A 22,901-nucleotide genomic window follows, 5' to 3' on the forward strand; every position below is an offset into this window, starting at 1 on the left:
CGTTTTAATGATCGGTGTATTATAAGACCCCGTTGTCTATTCTTAAAGCTTCATTTGAAGGGTTCTTTCCTTGTTACTGAGTTTTACTTTTCCCAAGCTAGAGGATTGTGAAAGTTAATAAAAAAATTCAATCTGTTTTGTCTGAGGAGAAAGCTGTGATTTCAGAGGATCGGTGACTGACCTCTGTACTTTGGAGGTGGTGGTGTTGGGGAGAATAGAGAGTTACTTAATACCTGACAAAACACGACAGGCATCTGCTGCAGCTGGTTGACAGGAATCCACTTGAGGTGCATACGTGCCAAAACAATTGTCCTCCTAAAGAGAGGAGTTGTGTCTACAGAGCCGGAATGGCATGACTGGAATCCACAGTGCTCGTTCGGCAGATATTGCTCTTCTCTGTTGCCATTCAGCAGTAAATTAGGAAGCTGTCACAATGATTAAAATCCTGATCTTCTCCTCTAAATAGATATACCTCCACTGTCTTCAGGCACGTGTGCGTGCAGGGACAGGAATCTCTCTGAAAGCCGAGGCTGTGATTAGGGAGGCATCTTCCCTTCCAGTCTATAGCTTCTGACTTGACATGTCTAGTGATACCGGACACCTTTTTTTTGCACCAGTATTTGAGTTACGTGGGAGTGTCTTAAAGAGGTTTTTTTTGTTACCATTCTTGCTGTAAAATATACAGCAGAGACAGTTGGTCAGAAGATCCTTGTGGGGCTATGGTTGTGCAGACTGATGGAATGGTAAGATTCGACGTGAAGCAGATAACACTGTGAAACTGTACCGGTTGAGCCCTAATTGTGCAGGCTGGTCTCGGAGTGAGACTCCTGGACGTCTGTTGTAGAAACTGGGCTTGTGCCCTTTTGTTTGACTCTGAACACAAGTGCTTGAACTTGAGGCGGACATGAGGCAGGAAATTACTGGGTAAGTTGCAGTCTATACATCTGCAGAGTATGTATGTGTCTTTCTTTCTCTCTCTCCCCCTCTGTATCTCTTCTTCAACCCCCCCCCACCTTCCCCCATGTACCATGTAGATACCTCTTGTCAATGCTGCATTTCATTTATTGGTTTTCTGAGCATTTTCAAAGCGCTTCACAGAATATACTGTAAAGTGAATTGACTGTCTATTTTGTGGGTGATGGTATTTCTTATGTCTGGAAAGCTATTCTCAGTTTCTTTCTCAGAAACAGACATACTACTTTCTAATCTTCTGCATTGAAGAAAGTAAGACGTTTTTTTAAAATAGTGTGAATATGATATAATATGATATAACCATTAAGGTGAATATTTGCTGTAGTAGCAGAACTTCAAACCAAAGACCTTGCATACTATTCAGAATACATTGGCTCCAATTATAAAGATTCAGTACAAATATATGTCCATGAACATTGCTATGTATTTAAATCCATCTCTAACGACCACCTTCGGGACTAATTTGCATTGATGTCTGTGGTGAGCTGATTTATCCGTTGGTAGTCATTAGTTTACTGCTGGGATTGGGGGAGGTGGGTCACTGGGTTGCATGGCGTTCCATGAGTTGGGCAGCACTTGGAAGATGTAGGGAAACTTCATCAGTTTGCAGTGTTTGAGGAGTGAACTGTGGAAAGAATTGAAATCTTGCTGTGGAAAAACTGAGCCATGAACATGAGTAAGTTGCATGTTTGTAACCGTATTTTTGCAGCGTGCACAGACTTTACAGCTTTACAAAGGTGAAAGAACGGCCTTTAATTTAGAAATTCATCACAGATCTCAGCAGGGGTCTGAGTCCTCTAGGTTGGAGGAACCAGCGGGAGCAGGGAAGAGAGATAGCATTAGGAACCTTTTAGATTTATAGTTTGCAGAGGTTAAGCACAGGTTGCAATAGTTTTAAGGCCCAATTTTAATTATTTTCTGTACATAGAGAATCTGCAGGAAGATCAGAGCTAAAAGCTAAGACTTCATCTCAAAGTTTGACGTCAGTGGGGTCTGACCTGTCCTGGTAATTCCAAATTGACACTTTAGGAATTTCTACATTTAAACCCCATGCAGGTCCCTGCATTGATCTACAGGTTGTTTGGTAGCTCTAATGATTTTTTTTGTTGTTAGAAATTATAGCAATTCGGGACCCAGGTGCCAAATAACCACATAGATGTAGCCAAAGGTCATTGATTGAACTACTGCAGCATGCTGAAAATCTAAAAGACAACCCACCATCATTATTTTATTGACCATAAACCATAAAAGTTAAATTGTTTTATCCGTCACTAGTGACAGAGTAGATTTTTTTTAATGTCATATTTAAGAATTTTGCCATCTTGCACTGGTTTTGAGATGGACGCATTGTTGATATGAATCTTTTGGCGGCTATTGGTATATTTGTTTGTGTGACACGACTAGCATTCCTGCATCTGCATGCAGAAAGATGCTGGCCTCCATTAACGCTTCAAATAACTGGCTGGCCGGTGCGCGCAGCCAAATTCCAACTTCCTTTCCTGCGCGCTGGCCATTTTGGCTTCTTGCGCTTTAGCTGGCATTCTGAAGTGCACATCTTGGATCTTGGTGTGAAAATGTCAGGGTCCAGACCCCATTTCACTGTACCATCTTCCCAGAGCACCTGAGGTGGTCGGTCCTGCTCAGTGAAGCCTTACACATGCTGCCGATTCCATATTACCTTTCTCATACACCTCCCTCCCTTTCCAGTGAGAGAAATGATCTAATCCTTTCTCTCATTTCCAGCACAATCTCTAGGATCTGTAATTACACCTATCTGTTCATCCTTACAAAGCTTTTCATTGTGACCTGTAGCATACTGGTGTCATGTTGCACAGTGAGACAAGCTGGAAATTATATTTAATTACATTTCATTGAAAAAAGGTTCATCTTAGATGCTAGTTTTTTAAAAATCAGGGTATGCAGAATTTCTGATTGTATAATCAGAAAGGTGTGAGATAGACTTATAAAATGTAATGTTTTAACATTGAAATAGTAGCCAGGAGAAGCTACTGTAAAGGATATTCGACAATATGGGTCATTTGTAACCTGGTTTCCTGTTAAAAATTCATCAAGTTCAAGGAGGCTTCAACAAATCAATGTCCACCTTGTATAAAGCAGAGATAAGTGCGAAGAGAGAATGGTTACTGAAGTTTGCTGTGCATCAGTCTTACTAGAAACTGCTGAGGACTGTATCCACAGGAGTGTATGCATGGTGAATGTTGCTCTCCATCTGAAGGAAATATTAATAGCTGTTCTCCTTAAAATCTATTTTCTTCTTTTAGGCACCAGCTTGATTCTATTGGTAGCACTTTTGTCTGTGGGCCATCAAGTTATTCATGCCTCACATCAGGCCTTGCTGGAGGCCACCTCAATGTTGGAGGTGCCATGCGTTAGAAAAGCCGTTAAACCAAGTCCCAACTCCCTGCTCAGTTGGATGCTTAAGAATGATGACGCTATTCGAAAAGAGAAAGGGAGTTTCTGTCAGTGTCTTGTTCAACAATCTTTACCAATCTTTATCCTGTCCAAGGTAGACGGTTCGATCAACCTGCTCAAGATCCTTGACATTCTGTTTAAATCCTTCCATTCCTTTGCCCCAACCTACCTCTGACTTTCCACAACCCTATCATCTCAGCCAGTCCCTCTGCTCTGTGAATATCAGTCTGTGTCGTGCCCCCTGCCCCATCTGCCCCACCATCAGCATGCGGGTCTTCAGCCATTCTCTCTCTGTTTACTGGAAGTCATCCCAGAGTCCCACCCCTCACCCTTCTCTCCCCACCTTTAAAATCTGCCTTAAGACCTTTGTTCTTGTCACCTTTCACAGCCAGCTCTGTGAAGATACTTTCCCCCTGACATGAAAGGTGCTATATAAATATAAAATGCTTGTGTTATTATTTGATCTTTCATCTGATGGTTCTGAGCAAAATGGCTGACAATTAGATTTACGAAGAGTAAAACAATTCGCTGATTTCTTGTGCCAGCAAATTTCTTGTTCTGTGGTAATAACAACAAATCCGATTAGACGTGTGAAACACAATCTGCTAGTTGCAGCGAAATCGACATCCCATGCACTGGGAGTCAATATGTACTGGGTGCGAAATGACCCTGCAACAAAAATACTTCATCTTCTTGAACAGCTCATTAATTATTATTTTAGAAGCTTGGATCCATGTTAAAAAAAATCCTCAATTCTAGAAGTTTATTTCTTTCAGGAGCTGAATTTAAAGAGGGCGAGGACGTTTTTTTAAAAAAAGTAGCTTTAGAAAGTTGAAATTGCTAATGACCTTCTATCAGATCATTGATAACTGGTCACAGGCAGCATTGACTGAGTAATTTGTGGATGGTTATTGATTCAACTCCAGTGAATATATCACACGCTGATTGTTAGCCAGTTGTTTTTTGAAGATAGCAACTCTGGTTGTCACATTATTGCAAATAATAAGGCCTTGGTTATTATATTAGAGATTTGTACTTTTATCACCAGCTACTTCGCCTCACAACGGATTCCAATCACCGCATTATAACCAGGTTCCACTATATTGTCAAGTTTGGTGACTGTTTTTTATTGGCAAATGCGACATGGAAGGCACTATAGAAATGTAATTTGCTGTTGTCGTTGAATACCTATCAGTAGGTTTTTTTGATGCTGATCTTTGTGGGTTATGACTTGCATCAGTGTTGCCAACTTGATGGCTGTCAGAAAGTTGTGCTTTAAGTGAAAAGAAAAGCCCCGTCTACTTCATATGTATGCAAATGCAAAGCTTTTTCAGAGAGACCTGTGTCCTCTACTGCCAAGTTAGTTTCTCACAAGATTCAGATAAAGTTGACACAAAGGGTTCCCAAGCCCTATTGCTAATAACTTGTTCAGTGAGCCACTGCTTCTGGCTTGAGATGTGTGGTTTTCATGCCACTAGCTGGGTAAATGGAAGCTGCTATTAAGTTGTTCTAGTAAATTATTTGCCAGTTTTGTTCAGAGTTGAATGTGAATTTGCAAATCTTGAGTTAACCTTGCCTGCCTTAATAATGGTTTGTGTGTTTTCTATCCAGCCACCAGATCCAAAGCACCTGTTGGGATCATCCCAAGATGACGGAGCTTTTCCACTCATTGGGTAAGTAGGCAAATAGCAATCAGAACACTCTCTTGTCTGGGGTAATCACTGCTTATTGTTTGCTTGGAAGAAGGGAAGGCCACAATTAATTTGCCTGTATTTATCATCTATTTATTTGAAGTCCATTCTATAAAGAGGAGATATATCTGCTTGCAAGAGGATATGTTAAAAGTTGTTAAGGGCCAGGATAAATAGTGGAAAACATTTTCCATAGTTGGGAAATCACAGACAAGGGGCATGATCTCAAGATTGTGAACAGAAGAATCTGGTGAGAGAGGTTCAAAGGAATACCTTCACTCCGAGGGTTGTTAGGGTGTAGAATTCATTACCACTGGTAATCAATTAAGGGGCAATTGAGACTGGATCATCAATAGAATATTGGGATAGAAAAGCAGCTGAGAAATAAAAGCTTTTAGGGAAATTAGGGGGTTGGCAAGAACTGCAGAACTGGCCTCCTCCGAGGTTTAAAGGACAGGAAAGTAAAAGTAGTTAGATGGTACCGAGTTTGAGATTTGAAAGCTGCAGATAGTGGGAAGACCAGAGAGATAATAAGCTTCCTTTGCAAGCCAGGTAAAACATAAATCAGACATAGTGTGATGAGATTCAATTTCAATGCAGTGTACAAAGGATGAAGAGTATTTATAGAAAACTTTATATGACTTTGAGGGAAAATAGAAGAATGCGCCTTCATTGGACTTCTGAGCTCTTGCTGAACAGCAAAATATATTATTGGCTGTAGTGTAAGTATTCTGAAACTCTCAGGTCCTCGCCTTCACCTATAAAACCCTTCATACCCTAACACCTCCTTATTTCTGTGATCCCACTCTTATGTTCACCCCCTCTGATTGAAAAACCCATGCATGCTGCATGCCCTCCACTTCACCATCAGTAACTATGCCCCCACTGTTTGGAAGTGCCTCCCTGTTCCCCTCCATCCCCCTTCCCTCTCTCAATCTGACCTTAACCACCCTTAACCCAAACTTACCTCTTCGACCTTGCCAACACTCAGAGGATGGGTCTCCTCCTTTCCAGCGTCTGACACCGTACCCGTGAAGCACTCTGAAACCATGAAGGTCGCTATATCAACACAAGTTGTTATTGTTGTCTTGGACTTTGCGAGTAGTGGGGACAAGCAGAGGGGAAGGACAAGCAAACAGTCCGAACACATTAATTTGACACCTCAATGACACAGAAATGTTTTGCCACATTTCAGACTTAGTAAATGTTCTCTCCCATCAAACACTTAGAACTGACCTCTCCCTTTGCACTTCTGTAAGATCCAATCAGTCATTTCAACAACCTAAAATGACAAATGGCTACTAAGGCTTATTTTTCAGCATAACAAAGAAGCCACACTCAGTTCAAGTACAGAATGTTTAAAAAAAAAGGCACATGAGCCCCAAATAATACACATTGTGTCTGCATGATTCTACTACACCCTCTTGATTCAATGCTTGGCTTCTTCTATGGACTATCTAAACCTGATACACATTACTGGGGAGAAATTTCCACCTGGGTCTAGATTCATTCTATGTACATTGAATGATGAAATATTAAACCAAGGTCCAGTCTGCCTGTCCAGGGAGACATGAACAACCCAACTCATGATTTGAAAAGAAAAGGGAATTTCTCTGGGTGTCCTGGTTGACCAGCTACCAAATAAAATTGGTCACTGATTGGTCCATGACTGTTTGTGAGACATTGCTGTGTGAGTGTCCAGCAAGTTGTTAAGTTCGTTCTTAACTCAAAATGCAGATTGTATTTTAGAATTTGCCAAATTCTGGATGCTCTCGAATGCTACATAAATAGTGTAAATGTAGACCGGGGGAAGTCTTCCCACACATGTGGGTCTTGAGGGAATCAATATAACGAACATTGGTGTCTCAATGAGCTCAATAGATCTCAATATGAGATCAGAACGTGGCACGGTCTTGTTTTTAAATTAGCTACAGGATGGATCTGTTGAGGTGTTTGTTCCTATTATGCAGACTATATTCTACCTGTTTATTCAAGCAGTTTGATTGAATGTGGTGAAAGTTGAGCTAATTTAACTTGATAAATTCTGGGCAGGCATTGTGATGATTTAGCAAAACTGTACCTCATCAGGAGGTTCTTGTTATGGATGCATCTGTTCTAAAGGACACAAATGAGGACTTTATTCTGGAATATGTCACTTCTAAACAGATTCCAAACCTGAAATGTAATGTCAAATTCACTTTTAAACTCAGTACAAATAAGGCTTCCCAGGGCAATGACGATAATGCGATTTGCTCATGTTATTCTTCTGAATGTTCTAGTTAAAATGCTTGTTATGAGGCAACATAACTTCGGCAAAGCTAAATGAGATAAAACCAATTCTCTCTATATATAATAATAATAATAATCCTTGCATTTGATATAGCGCTTTTCACGTCGGGAGGACGTCCCAAAGCGCTTCACAGAACACACTGTAAAGTGAATTGACTGTATATTTGTGGGCGAACGCGGCAGCCAATTGCGCACAGCAATGTCCCACAAACAGTCATGGATTGAAAATGACCAATTTATTATTGTTTTTGGTTTTGGAGGGATTATTATTAGGCTCTGTGTGGAGTAAGGAAACTTGCCCAAGGTTTCGCCCTGCCTGGAATTGAACTCAGGTCTCTAGCTTGCAAAGCGAGTGCTCAACCACTGAGCTACAGGACTCCACACTTATATTATATAAGTGTATGTTTGCGGAGGGTGAGTGGGTGGGGGGAGACGAACAATAAATATGTTCTAACATTCGTGGTAGCTCAGTTGTTTGAGGCTGTGAGACCAGGTGAGATCTGGCTTTAAATGCCTTGAGTCCACTGAGCTGTAAAATGGGTATGATAGTACACCTGGCAAAGCCTAGCAAGACCAGAATAATCCAAAGCATTGTTGATAATTGCCCAGGCTGTTCCTCAAAGCATCAAAGAGACTTGGATATGTCTTCCAATTCTATGAGGCAAAGCTTTAATTGGGGGTGGGGGAGAGGGAGAAGGGAGTCTGTTTCTGGTGTGATCAACATCAAATTAACCCCAAAGAGATGAGGGATTTTTTTTTTGCTCTTCCGCCAGTTTGTATTCTTGAGCTTTTCACTATGTTTATTTTCTGTTCTCGCCCCTATTGTATGATACAGTTTTAACGATTGTTTTCATATTTCAAGTGTTGTGATTTTATGTTTTTTTTCACAAATATAGGTGACCTGAACAACGTCCGTTTTTCTGCTTACCGTACAGCCATGAAGATCCGACGGCTCCAGAAAGCTCTCTGCTGTAAGTGTCTGCAGAGAATTTCTCCAGATGTTATCAATCATGGTTTACAGTCTGCTAATGGGGAGTTGGGGGGTGTGTGGTGAGATCCTAGCATCCAAAGTTGTGAACCTACATTGTGGAATAATATAGATGCCACATTTACTGTATTTGCGCTACAAAATCTCCTTGAAGTTGGTTAAAGCTTTATTACTGGCTGCTAGTTTCAACAGTTACGCAATTTGTCAAAAATGATTCAGTGTCATCGATGATTCGGCTTAAACTGATATCCGTAGCACAATGCTGCAAACGGCACTTGGGGTGGGATGCAGGTTTGTACTCTTGATTTACTAATCTCGATCATGCAGTCAGGAGAAGCAGAGAGGGAGCACAATGCTTCCCTGCGGGTGCAAGTCAAGTTGTCACTAAGATAGATATCATGATATCATTGACTGAACATTGTCTGGGTGGAATTTGCCTGTGTTTGCCCACAAAACACAGTCTTCACAGAATATCCTGTGAGGTGCTTTAAGATGTTCTGACATGAAAGGGACTAAACCAAATGTATGGATTGTTATTATTAATCGAAGAATGGCTGGGATTAGGTAGAGGAAGAAATGAAACGTGTAAATATATAACAATATAAAAACATTTTTAAGTTATCAAATCAATTTTTCTGTTCAGGAATATATTGTGGATTGTTTCAGTTCTGAGGCTGAGCTTATCAGGCTATTTTTCAAGAGAACAGCTTTGTTTGTTTCTCTCCAGGCATTGATTTTCAAGGTGCACATCATGAATTAGTTTGATTGCAGGTACGAAATCTCATCACTTTATCTTCTGCATTCCGGATGTGCACCAAACAGAATCGATTTCAGTGAGCAGCGTTGAATCAAGCAGTTTAGCTGTTGAGTCACATGAGGAGCGTTTTAAGGAAGTCAGGAACTGGAAACCGATTTAGCCCAGGTGTTGATACTATCCAGATTTCAGAGAGATGTGCAGCCTGGTAAACACAAGTTTGATGGCTGTAAGAAATCTAGAACTGTGAAACTTTAACTTTTAACTCGTAGGTGGTCCTTTGTGAAAATCACTTGTCGAATGGATTATATAAATTCCAGCATAATTGTGTGCTTTGGAATTCATGACCTTGGCTGCTCTGTGCCCAATTTCCTTATCAAGATTAAACAGGAATGAAGTTTTTTTTAGAATGTTCCGATATAGTGATACACTCAACAACTTCCTGAGAATTGTTGGAGAACTGGACGGGAAATTAAACAGACAGTGAGAAAACCAAGTTTGCCATGAATCCAATGCGCCATGTTATACAGTTAAATAATACTTTAATTTCAGTAAGTGAAACTGGTAGGACTAAAATATCTGACAGCAAAATGGAGATGTGAGATTGCAGTTGCGTTCAATTTAGAATTTTTTTTTTTTGGGTGGGTGCAAGAGTGAAGCATTTCAAGTGGTTCTCTGTGCTGGGTGTAGTATGTTGATTCAAATGCATGAATGAGATTTATGTAGAAAAACATTTGAAACTGATTATCGCAGGCATCTGTTCCTTCCAGATTTCCAAGCGATCTGCAAGCTTGTAGGATCAGGCCTCACCGACTTCAGCAAAATCCAAAGCGATTTCAAGACGTTTCAGCATAAACTACTCACATAAATATTATGCGTTTCTGTAAACTTAATTGACCTGAGCAATACTATAATTGTAAATTTAATGTAGCAGAGCCAGTATTTCTTGCATTTATTTATATTTACACAAGGTTTCTTTTATGTAAGGAATACAGGATTAAACAGGGCATTCCTGCAGATATGAACACTGAAGCTTTCAAAAAAATTTCCAGTCTTTTCCTGAAATAAATAATAATAATCCTTATATATGTTATAGTGCCTTTCAAATCTGGAGCATGTCCCAGATACAATGTGAAGTTATGTGACTGTGTTTTGTAGGTGAATGCATTAACCAATTGCTTAAAACAGTGTCCGACAAAAGCCATGAAATGAAAGACCAACTTTATTTGAGGAATAGTTGGCCAAGACACCAGGAGAAACTCTTTTTAATAAATAATAATAATCCTTGCATTTGATATAGCGCTTTTCACGTCAGGAGGACGTCCCAAAGCGCTTCACAGAACACACTGTAAAGTGAATTGACTGTATATTTGTGGGCGAACGCGGCAGCCAATTGCGCACAGCAATGTCCCACAAACAGTCGTAGATTGAAAATGACCAATTTAATTATTGTTTTTGGTTTTGGAGGGATTATTATTAGGCGTGTGGAGTAAGGAAACTTGCCCAAGGTTTCGCCCTGCCTGGAATTGAACTCAGGTCTCTCACTTGCAAAGCGAGTGCTCTAACCACTGAGCTACAGGACCTTTGAATAGAGCCATAGGATCATTAACGTATCCGTAGCATTTGGACTGCCAAATTCTCTTGGTATCTTTCTGGATCTTTATCACAGCTTGTAGTCACCAGGACACAAAATCAATCCAGAAACTCTTGCGGTGAGTCAGCCTTTATTGATGTTCGATTGCTGGTGTATGGTATGCAGACAGGATGACACTTATCGAGCATTCATACAGCGCTTTATGTGGTGCTGCTGCCAATCTGTTGGGCTGGATTCCAAATTGAGCAATTGCCTCTTTAGGAGATCTTGCAGGAGTACTTTTAGGGGATAGTGTAAAAATATATACCATCTTTTCTACAGGTTAGCTTCCTTTTTGTTTTGTCCAGCCAGGTGTGTGACACAAATGTGGAAACCCATCATCATGCTTAAGAATATTCAAATCATGCATGTAAATATCTGAGATGTTTATTGGAATGGATCAACTTTTCACTGGAGGGACACATCCTTCCTCCCTAATTCCGGAGAATATTAGGCCCAGGTTGGCAAAAGCCAAGGCTTGGGGACCCCAGAGTGTGCATTGGAGTCTAGCCAGCTAAAACCACATAGCTTGCCATTGATATTGTTGTCCGGCAAGCTTTCCTGCTGCTTGTCCAGCCAGGACCACCCTACCCATTAGGGCTTTGAGTTGCAGGGTTAACAGGAGGTAAATGGAATGACTCCCAGTGACTGTGCTGTCATCAGCAGTGCCCTGGAATACTGTGGATCCAAATGGTTCAGGAACCAGTTTACCACAGAGGGTTGGCTTGATTCTGACACTCCATTGCCAGGCATGTCACCTTGGAGCTAGTTCAGCTCCAAGGAGACCCTACTTATCCCCCACAGGAACATAGTCTCTGGTTGGCCATTCAACATCCGGCAAGCGCTGATTGGTTTGAGCCCTCACTAGGTGGATGGTGGGTACAAGGAACTCCCTGTGAGCTTCCTGGTGGGCAACGTATCTCAGAATGAAATGTGAGTGAGCATTGCCACCATCAGCTATCTGGCAAGCATCTGCCTTCAGTGTTGTGGGACGACTTTTGTAGTCTCAACATATCTTGCCATCGAGAACATTGCCTGCAAGCTTTCCCTCGCTTGTCCAGCTCGGACCACCCCATCCGTCAGAGCTTTGGCTTGCAGAGTTACCTGAGTGGGATCACTCCCTGCCCCAGTAACTGGTCTGCCCTTCAAAGTCCTGCCAATGAACCAGGTTGACTGTGCTGTGATTCACCCTGGAGTACTGCGGACCTGCCTGGCTCTAGTACTGGTTACTGAGTCTGCCACAGAAGGTTCGCTTGATTCTGATATTCTGTTGCCAAACCTTGGAGGCAGTTCAGCTCCAAGGAGACCCCGCTTACCTCCCGCCCAAGGAGGATAGTCACCAGTTGGTCAGTTGTCATCCACAAGCGGAGGATTGAGCCCTCACTAGGTAGATTGCAGGTACCAGGTATTCCCTGCGAGTTTAGTCACCAGTTGGTCAGTTGTCATCCACAAGCGGAGGATTGAGCCCTCACTAGGTAGATTGCAGGTACCAGGTATTCCCTGCGAGTTTCTTTTGGGCAACACAGTTCAGCATGGTGGGAAGACCTTTACAGGACAGTTTGTGACATGCCAGCCACCTTGATGTTCTTGAGGTCTGAGTCCAATGCCGCATACCAGGCTTACTCAGCACCAGTTGCTTAATCCAGGGATAACAAAGCTGTCAATTCTTGTAAGAATAAAAAAAGGAAAATCCTCAATAACCAGAAGCTAGCACTCAAAGAGAAACCCTCCGGAAGTATTCTCTGTATTTAGCCACACCTTTTTAGTCACAGTCAAAGAGTCCCGTCTATTTTCCAGCACATATTTTAATGACTGCGCTCTATCTCCTGCATCACTTTGTAGGTATTGAACAGCTCCCTACAGTGCAGCTGTATGACCTCTGTAATACGACGCACTCTTTTCCAACTGCGTGGAAAAAAGTTGTCCTTGTTCCAACTTATTAACCCATCCTCAATGAGACCACAGAGAAAGTGGTGCACTTTCAACAACAACTTGGATTTATATAGCGTCCTCCACGCCGGACGGCGTCTCAGAGCGCTTCATAGTAACGGATCCCGGGGGCCGAGCCACGGGAAGGGGGAGGAAGGTGACCAAAGGTGCGGTCGAAAAGAAAGGTCTTCAGCGGGGACCTGAAAATAGGAAAATAGCAAGGCGAAGGGATTGGGGAAGGGAATTCCAGAGCCTCAGGGCATAGTGGCTGAAGGCACGGCCGCCGAGTGTGGAACGGAGGACTCGGGGGACGAGGAGGAGGACAGACCCGGAGGAACGAAGGCAGTGGGCAATGGTTTGAGGAGAGAGGAGGTCAGAGAGGTAGGGCAGTGCAGAGGAGTGGAGGGATTTGAATACAAGGGTGAGGATCTTGAAGTTGATCCTCTCTGGGATAGGCAGCCAGTGCAGTCTGGCAAGGACTGGGGTAATCGGAGAGTGGATTTTGGTGCGGGTGAAAATGCGGGCGGCAGAGTTTTGAATAATCTGGATTTTATGAATGGTAGTGGAGGGGAGACCGGCGAGGAGGGTGTTAGAATAGTCCAGCCGAGAGGTGACAAAGGCATGGACTAGGGTTTCAGCGACTTTCGGAGAGAGATATTAGCGGAGACGGGTGATGTGTCGGAGGTGGAAGAAGGAGGTGCTGGTGAGGAACCGGATGTGGGGGAGGAAGGATAATTGGGGGTCGAACTGGCGCCTCGGTTGCGTACAGGTTCGGAGAGTTTTAGTGGGAGGTCTGGTAGGTGGAGGAGGTGAGAGCCATGAGATTTTAGACGTTGACGAGAGCCAAAGAGTATGGCTTCCGTCTTGTCAGCGTTCAGCTGAAGGAAATTTGCGCTCATCCAGCCCTTGAGATCTGACAGGCAGGCTGACAGAACATCAGGGGACTGGGGGTCGCAAAGAGAGGTGGAAAAATAGAGTTGGGTGTCATCCGCATACATGTACTGTACATGTACCGCGTACTTTCTTCCACCCTGACCACCCAAAAGCATATTCCTGGTTTTGAACGTGCTGCCTGAGAAATAAATCATTGATCATCACTGAAGTCTCTTCAAGTCACCCAGACGGCCACCCGGCTTCAGAAACCTAATGCCGCTTCCGCTGTTTGCACCTGTACTGCGCATCTTCAGATCAAGCCTAAGCATTGGTGCTTCGCTTGAGCATTGAGACTACCGTATATGGTGAAAAATCTGGTGTGTGAAGTAATGTGATATTTGTACACTGGGGATAATTATAATTTTAAAAGTCGAGTTAAGCCAAAGCAACATTGAATTGCTAGGATCTGTGAGGCCCCAGCAGCCAGCACAATAGCTGAAGTGATCGGCTTTTGGGCAAAAAACAACTTAAAGAGGGAGTGGAAGTTCCCTGTAGAAGTTATCGACTGCAAGCATCGATTGGAATGTCCCGCATCATAATTATCACATCGCATGCTGCATTTTTCCACTCCTACATGTCTATTCATTGTGGAAATGAAATTATTTTGACTTCATGTTGACGCAGGAATCACTAGGTGGTTTGGTGTCTGCCAGAATATCCAGCAAAATAATAACTGGTTATAATGATAATAATATTTGCATTTGATACAGTGCCTCATGTCTTCTAGACATCTCAAAGTGCTTCACAGAATATACTGTGAATTGAATTGACTGTATATTCTGTGGGCGAAACGCGGCTGCCAATTGCGCACAGCGGTGTCCCACAAACGGTTGTGGATTCAGTGACCCAATTTTTTTTAAATAGTGAGAATGAAGATTCCAATCGGGATCCTTTAAAGTATTAACTATCTCGTCATTAGCCAAGTCCTTCTGTCAGGACCAGTGTACCTCCACCAACAGACTGTACAGCATATTTTTCTATATTCACATTTAAATAGGAATCACAGCCTGATGCTGGAAGTACTGCTGTTATTTTTAGAAGAGTTGGCCTGTTTATGCCAATACTAAATACTACCTTGACTCGCTGCGATCATTTACAGGACAGAAAGAGACTGTCTAACTTTTGTTCAGGCAGCTCCAATAAGTTTAAATTCTGATGAGTTCTAATTTTGTAATGTCTTCCTTTCACAGTGGATTTATTGGACCTGAACACTGCACATAGCATCTTTGAACAGCACAAGCTGACACAAAATGAGCAACTTCTAAACGTGACTGAGGTGATCAATTGTTTAACAACTATTTACGACGGCCTAGAGCAAAGCCACAAGGATCTGGTCAACGTGCCGCTGTGTGTGGACATGTGTTTGAACTGGCTTCTAAATGTCTTTGACACGTACGTATTACTTACTTGTTTGAGATTTGAGACACACATGATTTGAGTGGAATGAACACTGCTTGATGATAAATACTCATTCACAGTAGGGCAATATTTACACAAGGTTTTGCTTTTTCAATTTTTATTTAAGTTGAAGGTATAAATTACAATAAGTTTAGGAAGTTTCATCAGCTCCCATTCCAAAGGTTTGGTAAATATATAATATAAAGACCATAATAATATTAATATAATGTAAAGAACTTTTTCCTGCTATCATACAGTCATTCTACTTCATAGTGAATCCTGTGAAGCGCTTTGGGACATCCTCCCGATGTGATACCAAATGTACGGATGATGATGATAATGCAGTTATGTATTCGTATAGTGGAAATTGCAATGTCGCATCTTGTACATATATAAATTGTATATAATAGATACCTAATAGGAACAAACCGTTAGCTGATCCTCTTAATTCAGAGGAAAAGACATTGGATTAGTGTTGCAGTACCTTGGGGTCGTGATTCTCACCTGAAGCGCCCGACTGCATCAGTGGATTTGGTAACTCAGACAGTGCCACCCAGAAAGAGCTACTTCTCGACATATCAGTCAGCCAGTTGATATTGATTGGACTTTGAAAGAATAATCAACCTTGCTGGTTAATGGAGATTTTTGGGGGGATAATCTTAAATTTGGGGAATGTGGAAATTTTGTCACTCACAAAGTAGCTTTTTAGGTTTTAGTACAAGACGATCGCTACTTAAGGTTCATCATCTTCAACAGCCCTACTTCATGACCCTCCTCAGGAGTTTGAATAAGTTGCTTCTTTGTAATAAGAGAAGAGAATCCTCCATATTAACCCTGCTCCCCCACAAAAACCTGTTCTAACGTTTGCAAGTCAAGAAAATGTTTTGTTAAAACTTATTTCTATCCATCCAAACCAATTTAGTTTCACATTTTATAGAACAATATTTATGTAAATGTTTGTATATTTCACTTCCTGTAAACCTCTGCTTATTTTTTCTATAATTAGTGTGATATTAAGTTTGATAACGTATTCATAACATTTCAAAGTTGTTTGGAATAAATTTGGCTGATTACATAAACTCATTTAAGATAGCCACAAGCTGTTACGTTTCCATTCAATTTTCATTTGTATATTGTATCAAAGTAATATTACAGTTTTTTTCCAAAAGTAATAAATTGGTGCTTTTCAAATAATCTACTAATTATCAAGAATAAGCAGCAAGAAGAGATCACTGATGAGCTACTTTGCTTATCACTTAATTGAAAGCAAACTGTGCACTGGCTTCAAAACCTGGTCAATCATATTCTTAGATACATAAATAAGCAATGTCCACTCCTCTGCTGGCTTAATAGGTAATTGTCCTTTTCAGTCTGACAGTCATGCGGAAGGTGCCAAGTTAGATCTTTGATGAATGCAAAGTTTGATAATCTCAGGGTTCTGAGTCTGACAATTGGGCTCAGCATTGGGGAGGCAAAAATCAATCAAGGTTCACACATTTTATCAATGTGCTAGGATGTGCACTTGTGTGGATGTCTGGTGGGAATTAGATTGAGCTCAGTTGTAAACCACCTGCTGACTGGACTCAGCTGGTGCCATGGAACTATACTCTAGGTTGAGTCAGCTGCTTCAGAACAGTGGAGATAGTTAAGACGAGAAGAAATTGTTAACTGGTGTGACAGTACAACATGAAGCAGTTGATTGTGAGGCTCCCACAGAGAGATGTCTGAGAGGAATGTCCACCAAGCATACTTATGCTGACTCAGTCCCCACACCTGGGATTGAACCACCAGCCTAACCTCGTGGTTTGGTAAATTAATCATGAGATGGAGAAATTGCTTTTTTAAATATTAAAGTAAAAGTCCAGAGAATCGACTTGTAAATCGCCTACGAGTGGAAATGCTGATACCCGTGTGCTGTGCCAATGCAAAATGACATCCACAAGGATTACTGATCAGGTAATCAAATTTGAGTGAAGTGAGATTCAGAAGTTCATCCCTACATGTCGTTCGCCACTTTAAGCTAATGCATCCACATCTTCCGAATGTTACCACAAAAGAAGGAAAATTTCCAAAGGTTTTTTTGTAAAATTTCAGTTTTTGCTCAGTATGGAAATTGGCCTGTCTGACTTTTCACATGTCTGACCTAAGGATAGATGTTGGTAATCAGATGGACAGTAGCATTACTAAAGACAAACTGATTCCATTTGCATGCTTCTGCTCCATGAATGTTTCACCCTGATTACCGTACTCAGGAAATAGAACAAATATATTTGCACTTGAAGTCTTTAGAGTGTGTTATTAAAATGTCTGATTCACTTTGATGCAACACTTTGTGTTCAAGTGCTAATGTGTCTTTGACTATTAATGCCCTGCCCCCGGGATGGCAGCCAAAATTTACATTCGAATATTTATAATATTCTAAGCTCAATGTGACTATTTATTATTATTATTCATAATGCTGGCAACCTACAATATTTGAGCTGCTTGTTTGGTGGATCTTGTCACACGACTGACTGACTGACTGACTGTCAGACAGTCAGATGTTACTGAGATGCTTTCACTCATCTTTCAATTGAAGATGATTGATCTGCCATTCAAACCAAAAGCCATCTCTCTCTCTCTATATATATATATAGATATGCAGTTTCGTGAAGACCAGTGCCAAGACAGTTTTGATACGATATGTTTAGGGTGTTTGCTTGCATATGCTAGTAACTATCTGGAAATCATGTTGCGTGATCACATCCATAGTTAAAACAGCTGATGTTGAAATTTCTCAAACCTGGGCAGCCCCAATGGGGTTGAGTTACAGGTTATGGACCAGGAGTTTACTGGTTTGAATCACATTGCGTCCTAAAGTTCCTGGTCTCAGGCTGGACTGCATAAAGAAGATAAATTGCGCTAACCTTCTCAGGGTGAGGGAGGGAATAAATGGCTGGTTCCTGATGCTGGTCACTCGAAGGCACCCTTTACCGATTGTACGTGTAAGTGTGGAGAAATCAGGTTCGGCTGTGACATCCTTCACAGTTGAGTAGCCTGCCGACACTTACTGCCGAGATTCACACATGAACAAGGCAACTCGGATAAGATATTGGAGGGCAACCGGCACCTGTAAACCGCACCAGTAAGAGTGGGACAGACTAAGAGCAGAGAGGCCAGTGGGGAGAAAAATAATTGGTCACACTAAAATTTTACTTGTAGAGTTGCTTACCCACTAATAGTAAGTGTAGTGTGAGCAGAAGAAGAATGACCTTAAACCTGTACAAATAAATCTTGAACCAAGTGTACCTGGGTGCCTTGATCCACACAGGATATGAGTTCTGAGGACTGCAGGTATTCCCACAACCCAGTAATGTCCCACTGCGGCAGGTAATATAAGCGCAGTGGGCTAGGTGCCCTAGTCTTTTGCGGCTGTCTTGTGCTGTTTGTCACTAGGACCTACCTGAGAGCTGTCACTTCAGATCATCTGGATCAAAGTGTTAGGCCTGTGTGATTGGCACTTCATTCACAGATTGACACGCAAAACACAGAATAAATCTAAATTGCGCATGTGGCCCCGAGGCACTTTTTCCAACCCCTGGGTCTGTGAGGTGATATAAAGTGCAAACTCGGCACACTTACAGATCTATTTATTCTGCTGTGGGAGCTTGATGTGCCCGGAAGTAAATGCATTTGTACTAAGTCGAGCTTCACTGTTTAAGCAAAGAAAGGACACGTGCTGGTGAGGTGATCTCATCAGCAGTTGAACAGAAGGTGACCTTGTGTACTGCTCTTTATTACCCAGGGGTAGGAGTGGAAAAATCCGTGTGCTATCTCTGAAGATCGGATTGATGTCTCTATCTAAGGGTCTCCTAGAGGAAAAATACAAGAGTGAGTACTGATTCATTTACTGCAGATGGAAAGGCACAGTTGGACTGAATGTTTTGAGCTGTAAATTTTAAGGGTAGAAGTGATCTGCTGAACGACACACTGACAATCAGCTGGAAACCGCAATGTGTCCTTATAACCATCTGCTTTTATTTGGAGCAAATGTTCATTGCGGTGCAATTGTACGTGGAATCTAACCATGCAGTCCCCTTCATAGTGCGTTTTGACTTACTTCATTTACATAGTGTTTGTTCAGCGACAATTTACAGGGCGTCAAAAGCTATCAAAACACAAAAAAAATGACAATTCTGGCTGTGGAAAGTTGTATGGAGATTTTCGGCGACGGCGTTTGTTAGACTTCTGGCCTTGCATTGTTCACTAAGTGACTTTGCAATGAAAAAAATGTGTCACTTTTCTTCTCTGAAGTCTATAGCAATTTGCCTTTGACAGTAAATTTGTGCATTAATGCAAATATTGAGCCTGGAGCCCAGCGTACATGGGAGGAAGCAAGATGTCTTCCTTTCAAACTCAGGGAAGTCCAGAATGCCAGTAAAGTGAGCCAATGGGCCTGATGAGTAATGTCTGCCCCAAGACAGAGTCCACTGTCTGCAACACCACTCAATGTAGCCATACTGTCACAGGTTGTTGGTATTATGCAAGGAACATGAGAACTGCTGTCTCAATATCTTGCATCAATCTCAAAAGGTGCCAGTAACCAAACATGATGCACTGCCTCTCTGCCTGTGGAAATCTCTCCCAGTGTCGTGACTTGAGGAGCTGTCCCCTGTCCTTAAAAGTTTAGATGCAGAACTAATACTCACTTGCTGAACCAAGCTGTTAGAGTATTTATGAAGCTTAGGGAAATCTGTGACTTATCCCCATGGCATTGCAGCACAATTTATTACTGCTGGAGCATTGCACAGAATGCTGTTTAAAGAAGACCAGAGCAAAATTAAATGGGTATATACAGAATATTTTAATACAAAACAACACATCTAAGCCTCCTTAACACTGTAGCTGAGAAGCTGAGAATTTTGTCTGTGTACTTAGTAACAAATTAATTCATCGTGGGTGCTGTCAGAAATGCTGTTTGATGTTAATGGAGGAATATGTGCACTGATGTAAATGAGGTGTCAGTTTGTGTCATTAAAGTGACATGAGAATTAATTTCTTCATTCAGAGTGTGAGTAATTGGGCTGACAAAAAAATGAAGCGAAGAAATGTTTTTTTTAAACAGTGAATGAGTATCATTACAATGAGTGTCATCTGTACTGTTGGGTACAATCATCGCATGTTCATCTTCGGAAACTTATTCAGTTTTGATGGTAATTTTAATTACAAAATGAGTGTTTTGTTTCCGTTTTCAGTATAGTTCTTCAGCTGTTAAAAGTGACAAATAAAAATGTGTGTGGATCTAAATGTGAGCAAGCTGTGCTCTGGAATAATAATGACAAATTGTTAACAGTACGTGTGAGTTTTGTGAAAAAAAGCGAACAATTAGGTTTCTTTAATGATTTGTATGCAGAAAAGGGCTTGTGATGAGTAATAATAATAATCCTTCTCTTTGATCTAGGCCTTATCACATTGTCAAGAATATGTTGAGACTCTGATCAGAGATACTAATCGGAAGAAGCATATGGCTCTTCTAAATGTTTTCAATGTTCTGTCCTTCCTGTCTGAGCTGTTAGCATCAGACTAGTCTTAACAGTGGGATCTCTTTGCAAGACAATAAATGATAGCACCACAGTGAGACTTTGAGGTATCTGAGTTGTGGAGCAAAGTTAATTAGTAGTATAATCTGACCGTCTTACTTCATGCCATCTTACTTCATGACCGGAAAAGGCCGGTCTCAAGACCTTTCTCTTTGACCGTGCCTTCAGCTCCCCTCTCGACTCTCTAGCCCCTCTCGCTACCTCCCTTCCCTCCCCTCACCCTGACCATATCCACCCTGCTCGGGTCCTGACCCAACTGTCCAGTGCCTTGGGACGTCCTCCCGATGTGAAAGACGCTCTATAAATGGAATCTTGTTGTTGTTGTCAGGATTTGAGCTCATAGTCCAGTTTTTCCTTCCAGTGTAGTGCTGGGAGAGAGACAGCAGTAGTGGCAGAGATGCCATCTTTGGAATGAAATATTGAACCCTATCTGCTTGTTTTCGGGTGGACATTACCAATTATCCCATAACAGTGTTCAAACAGAGCAAGGAGTTTTTCCCAGTGCCCTGGCCAGTGGTGGATCATGTACGCCATGGTTGTTTTGATGCCTTGCTAGTGCAAACGATTGCTACATTTTTTGGCTCCAAAAAGCAACAACAACAAATAATAATAATAATAATCCTTGCATTTGATATAGCGCTTTTCACGTCGGGAGGACGTCCCAAAGCGCTTCACAGAACACACTGTAAAGTGAATTGACTGTATATTTGTGGGCAAACGCGGCAGCCAATTGCGCACAGCAATGTCCCACAAACAGTCGTAGATTGAAAATGACCAATTTATTATTGTTTTTTTTTTGGAGGGATTATTATTAGGCGTGTGGAGTAAGGAAACTTGCCCAAGGTTTCGCCCTCTGCCTGGAATTGAACTCAGGTCTCTCGCTTGCAAAGCGAGTGCTCTAACCACTGAGCTACAGGACTCCAAACAATGACACTTGTATAGCGCCCTACATGTCGGAAAGACGTCTCAGGGCGCTGGACAGTCAAGGATTTTTGGACCAGAGTTGGGGGTCAGAAGGGGAGGAAGATGGGGGGGGTGGGAGGGTAGCCGCAGGCACGATCGAAGAGAAAGGTCTTCAGACAGAACTTGAAGGAGGCAAGAGAGGCAGTGAGGCAGACGGATTGCGGGGTTGAGTTCCAGGGTCTGGGGGCAGAGATGCTGAATGCCCGACCGACAGTGGTGGGTCGAGAAGCGCGGAGGACCTGAAGCAGGCCGGTATCTGTTGAGCGAAGGGAGCGAACAGGCTGATATGGGGTCATGAGGTCAGAGGCGGGAGCAAAACCATGGAGGGCGTTGAAGGTAAAAATGAGGGTTTGTATTCGATTCTTTGAGGAATGGGGAGCCAGTGAAAAACAGGGGTGATAGGTTCCTAGAGTCTGGTGTGGGAAAAGCAATCACTAAACTGGACAAGTAATTACTTGAGAAGTATTTTGAGTCATGTTAACATGATTAAGAGTTTTAACAAAAAAACTCTTTCTCCCTCAGCTTAGTGAACAAACTCTCACATTTCATAAAGATTTGAGTTGGACTTTGATGTCTTCTTGTCTTTCAGTTTAAAACCAACAATCCTGCAATGGCACAATTCACATTTCAGCACTTCAGTCGACTAGCACGTGAGCGTGCCAATTGACAGTGTTTTGACAACATGATAAGGCGTCACATCAAATGCAAGGACTATTATTATTTATTAGCTTGTGAGAACAGGTAGATGAGAAAAGTGCACAGTTCTAATGTAATAACTTTTTTCTTTAAGCTGGGCAACTCAAAGTTGCTGATGGACATGAATCTGGAGATTAAGTTGCAGGAATACAAACTGTGTATGTGTGGACGCAGTGCCCATTACATAGAACTCCTCTCAGCTGCTGTAAGTTCAGCAGTGTCACTGTTTTCTTTATCGACAACTTTAGCTTTTGCCTGTATACAGATCTCTTCAAACAAGTGGCCGGACCTAATGCCCAGTGTGACCAGCGAGGCCTGAGCCATTTGCTTCACGACGCAATCCAGATCCCTCGGCAGCTGGGTGAAGTCGCCTCATTCGGTGGGAGTAACATTGAGCCAAGTGTACGCAGTTGTTTCCAGCACGTAAGTTTGCCATACACCAGTATGATATATATGCTGTGCACATTTTTGTGATATTGTGTCAAGCTTGTACTAATGTACCTTTTAATTACATTTTTTGATCGAAGCCTTAACTAAAATTGTACAACTGAAAACCTAACATTGAGCTTTTCTAAGTGGCTGTATTCTCAACCCACTTGTGTATATATTCACAACCATGCCCACGATGTGTAAAATGCACATC

General features: G+C 41.9%; 1 protein-coding gene across 7 annotated transcripts in view; it reads left to right on the plus strand.

Annotated features, from left to right (window-relative positions):
• utrophin overlaps positions 1-22,901 on the plus strand; it is a 118,075-nt gene that overhangs the window by 62,023 nt on the left and 33,151 nt on the right. For 5 of the 7 annotated variants that reach the window (XM_042332834.1, XM_042332833.1, XM_042332831.1 and 2 more), the window contains 5 exons: positions 5,017-5,078; positions 8,282-8,356; positions 14,813-15,014; positions 18,805-18,890; positions 22,524-22,681. In XM_042332834.1, coding sequence (XP_042188768.1) covers positions 5,017-5,078; positions 8,282-8,356; positions 14,813-15,014; positions 18,805-18,890; positions 22,524-22,681 — 583 coding nt within the window. Of the gene's footprint in view, positions 1-825; positions 925-5,016; positions 5,079-8,281; positions 8,357-14,812; positions 15,015-18,804; positions 18,891-22,523; positions 22,682-22,901 lie in introns of those variants that run through there. The other 2 variants (XM_042332837.1, XM_042332836.1) reach the window with 2 other exon arrangements.

Source organism: Callorhinchus milii, unplaced genomic scaffold (genome assembly GCF_018977255.1).
Source record: "Callorhinchus milii isolate IMCB2004 unplaced genomic scaffold, IMCB_Cmil_1.0 Scaffold3, whole genome shotgun sequence".
Lineage (NCBI taxonomy): Eukaryota > Metazoa > Chordata > Chondrichthyes > Chimaeriformes > Callorhinchidae > Callorhinchus > Callorhinchus milii.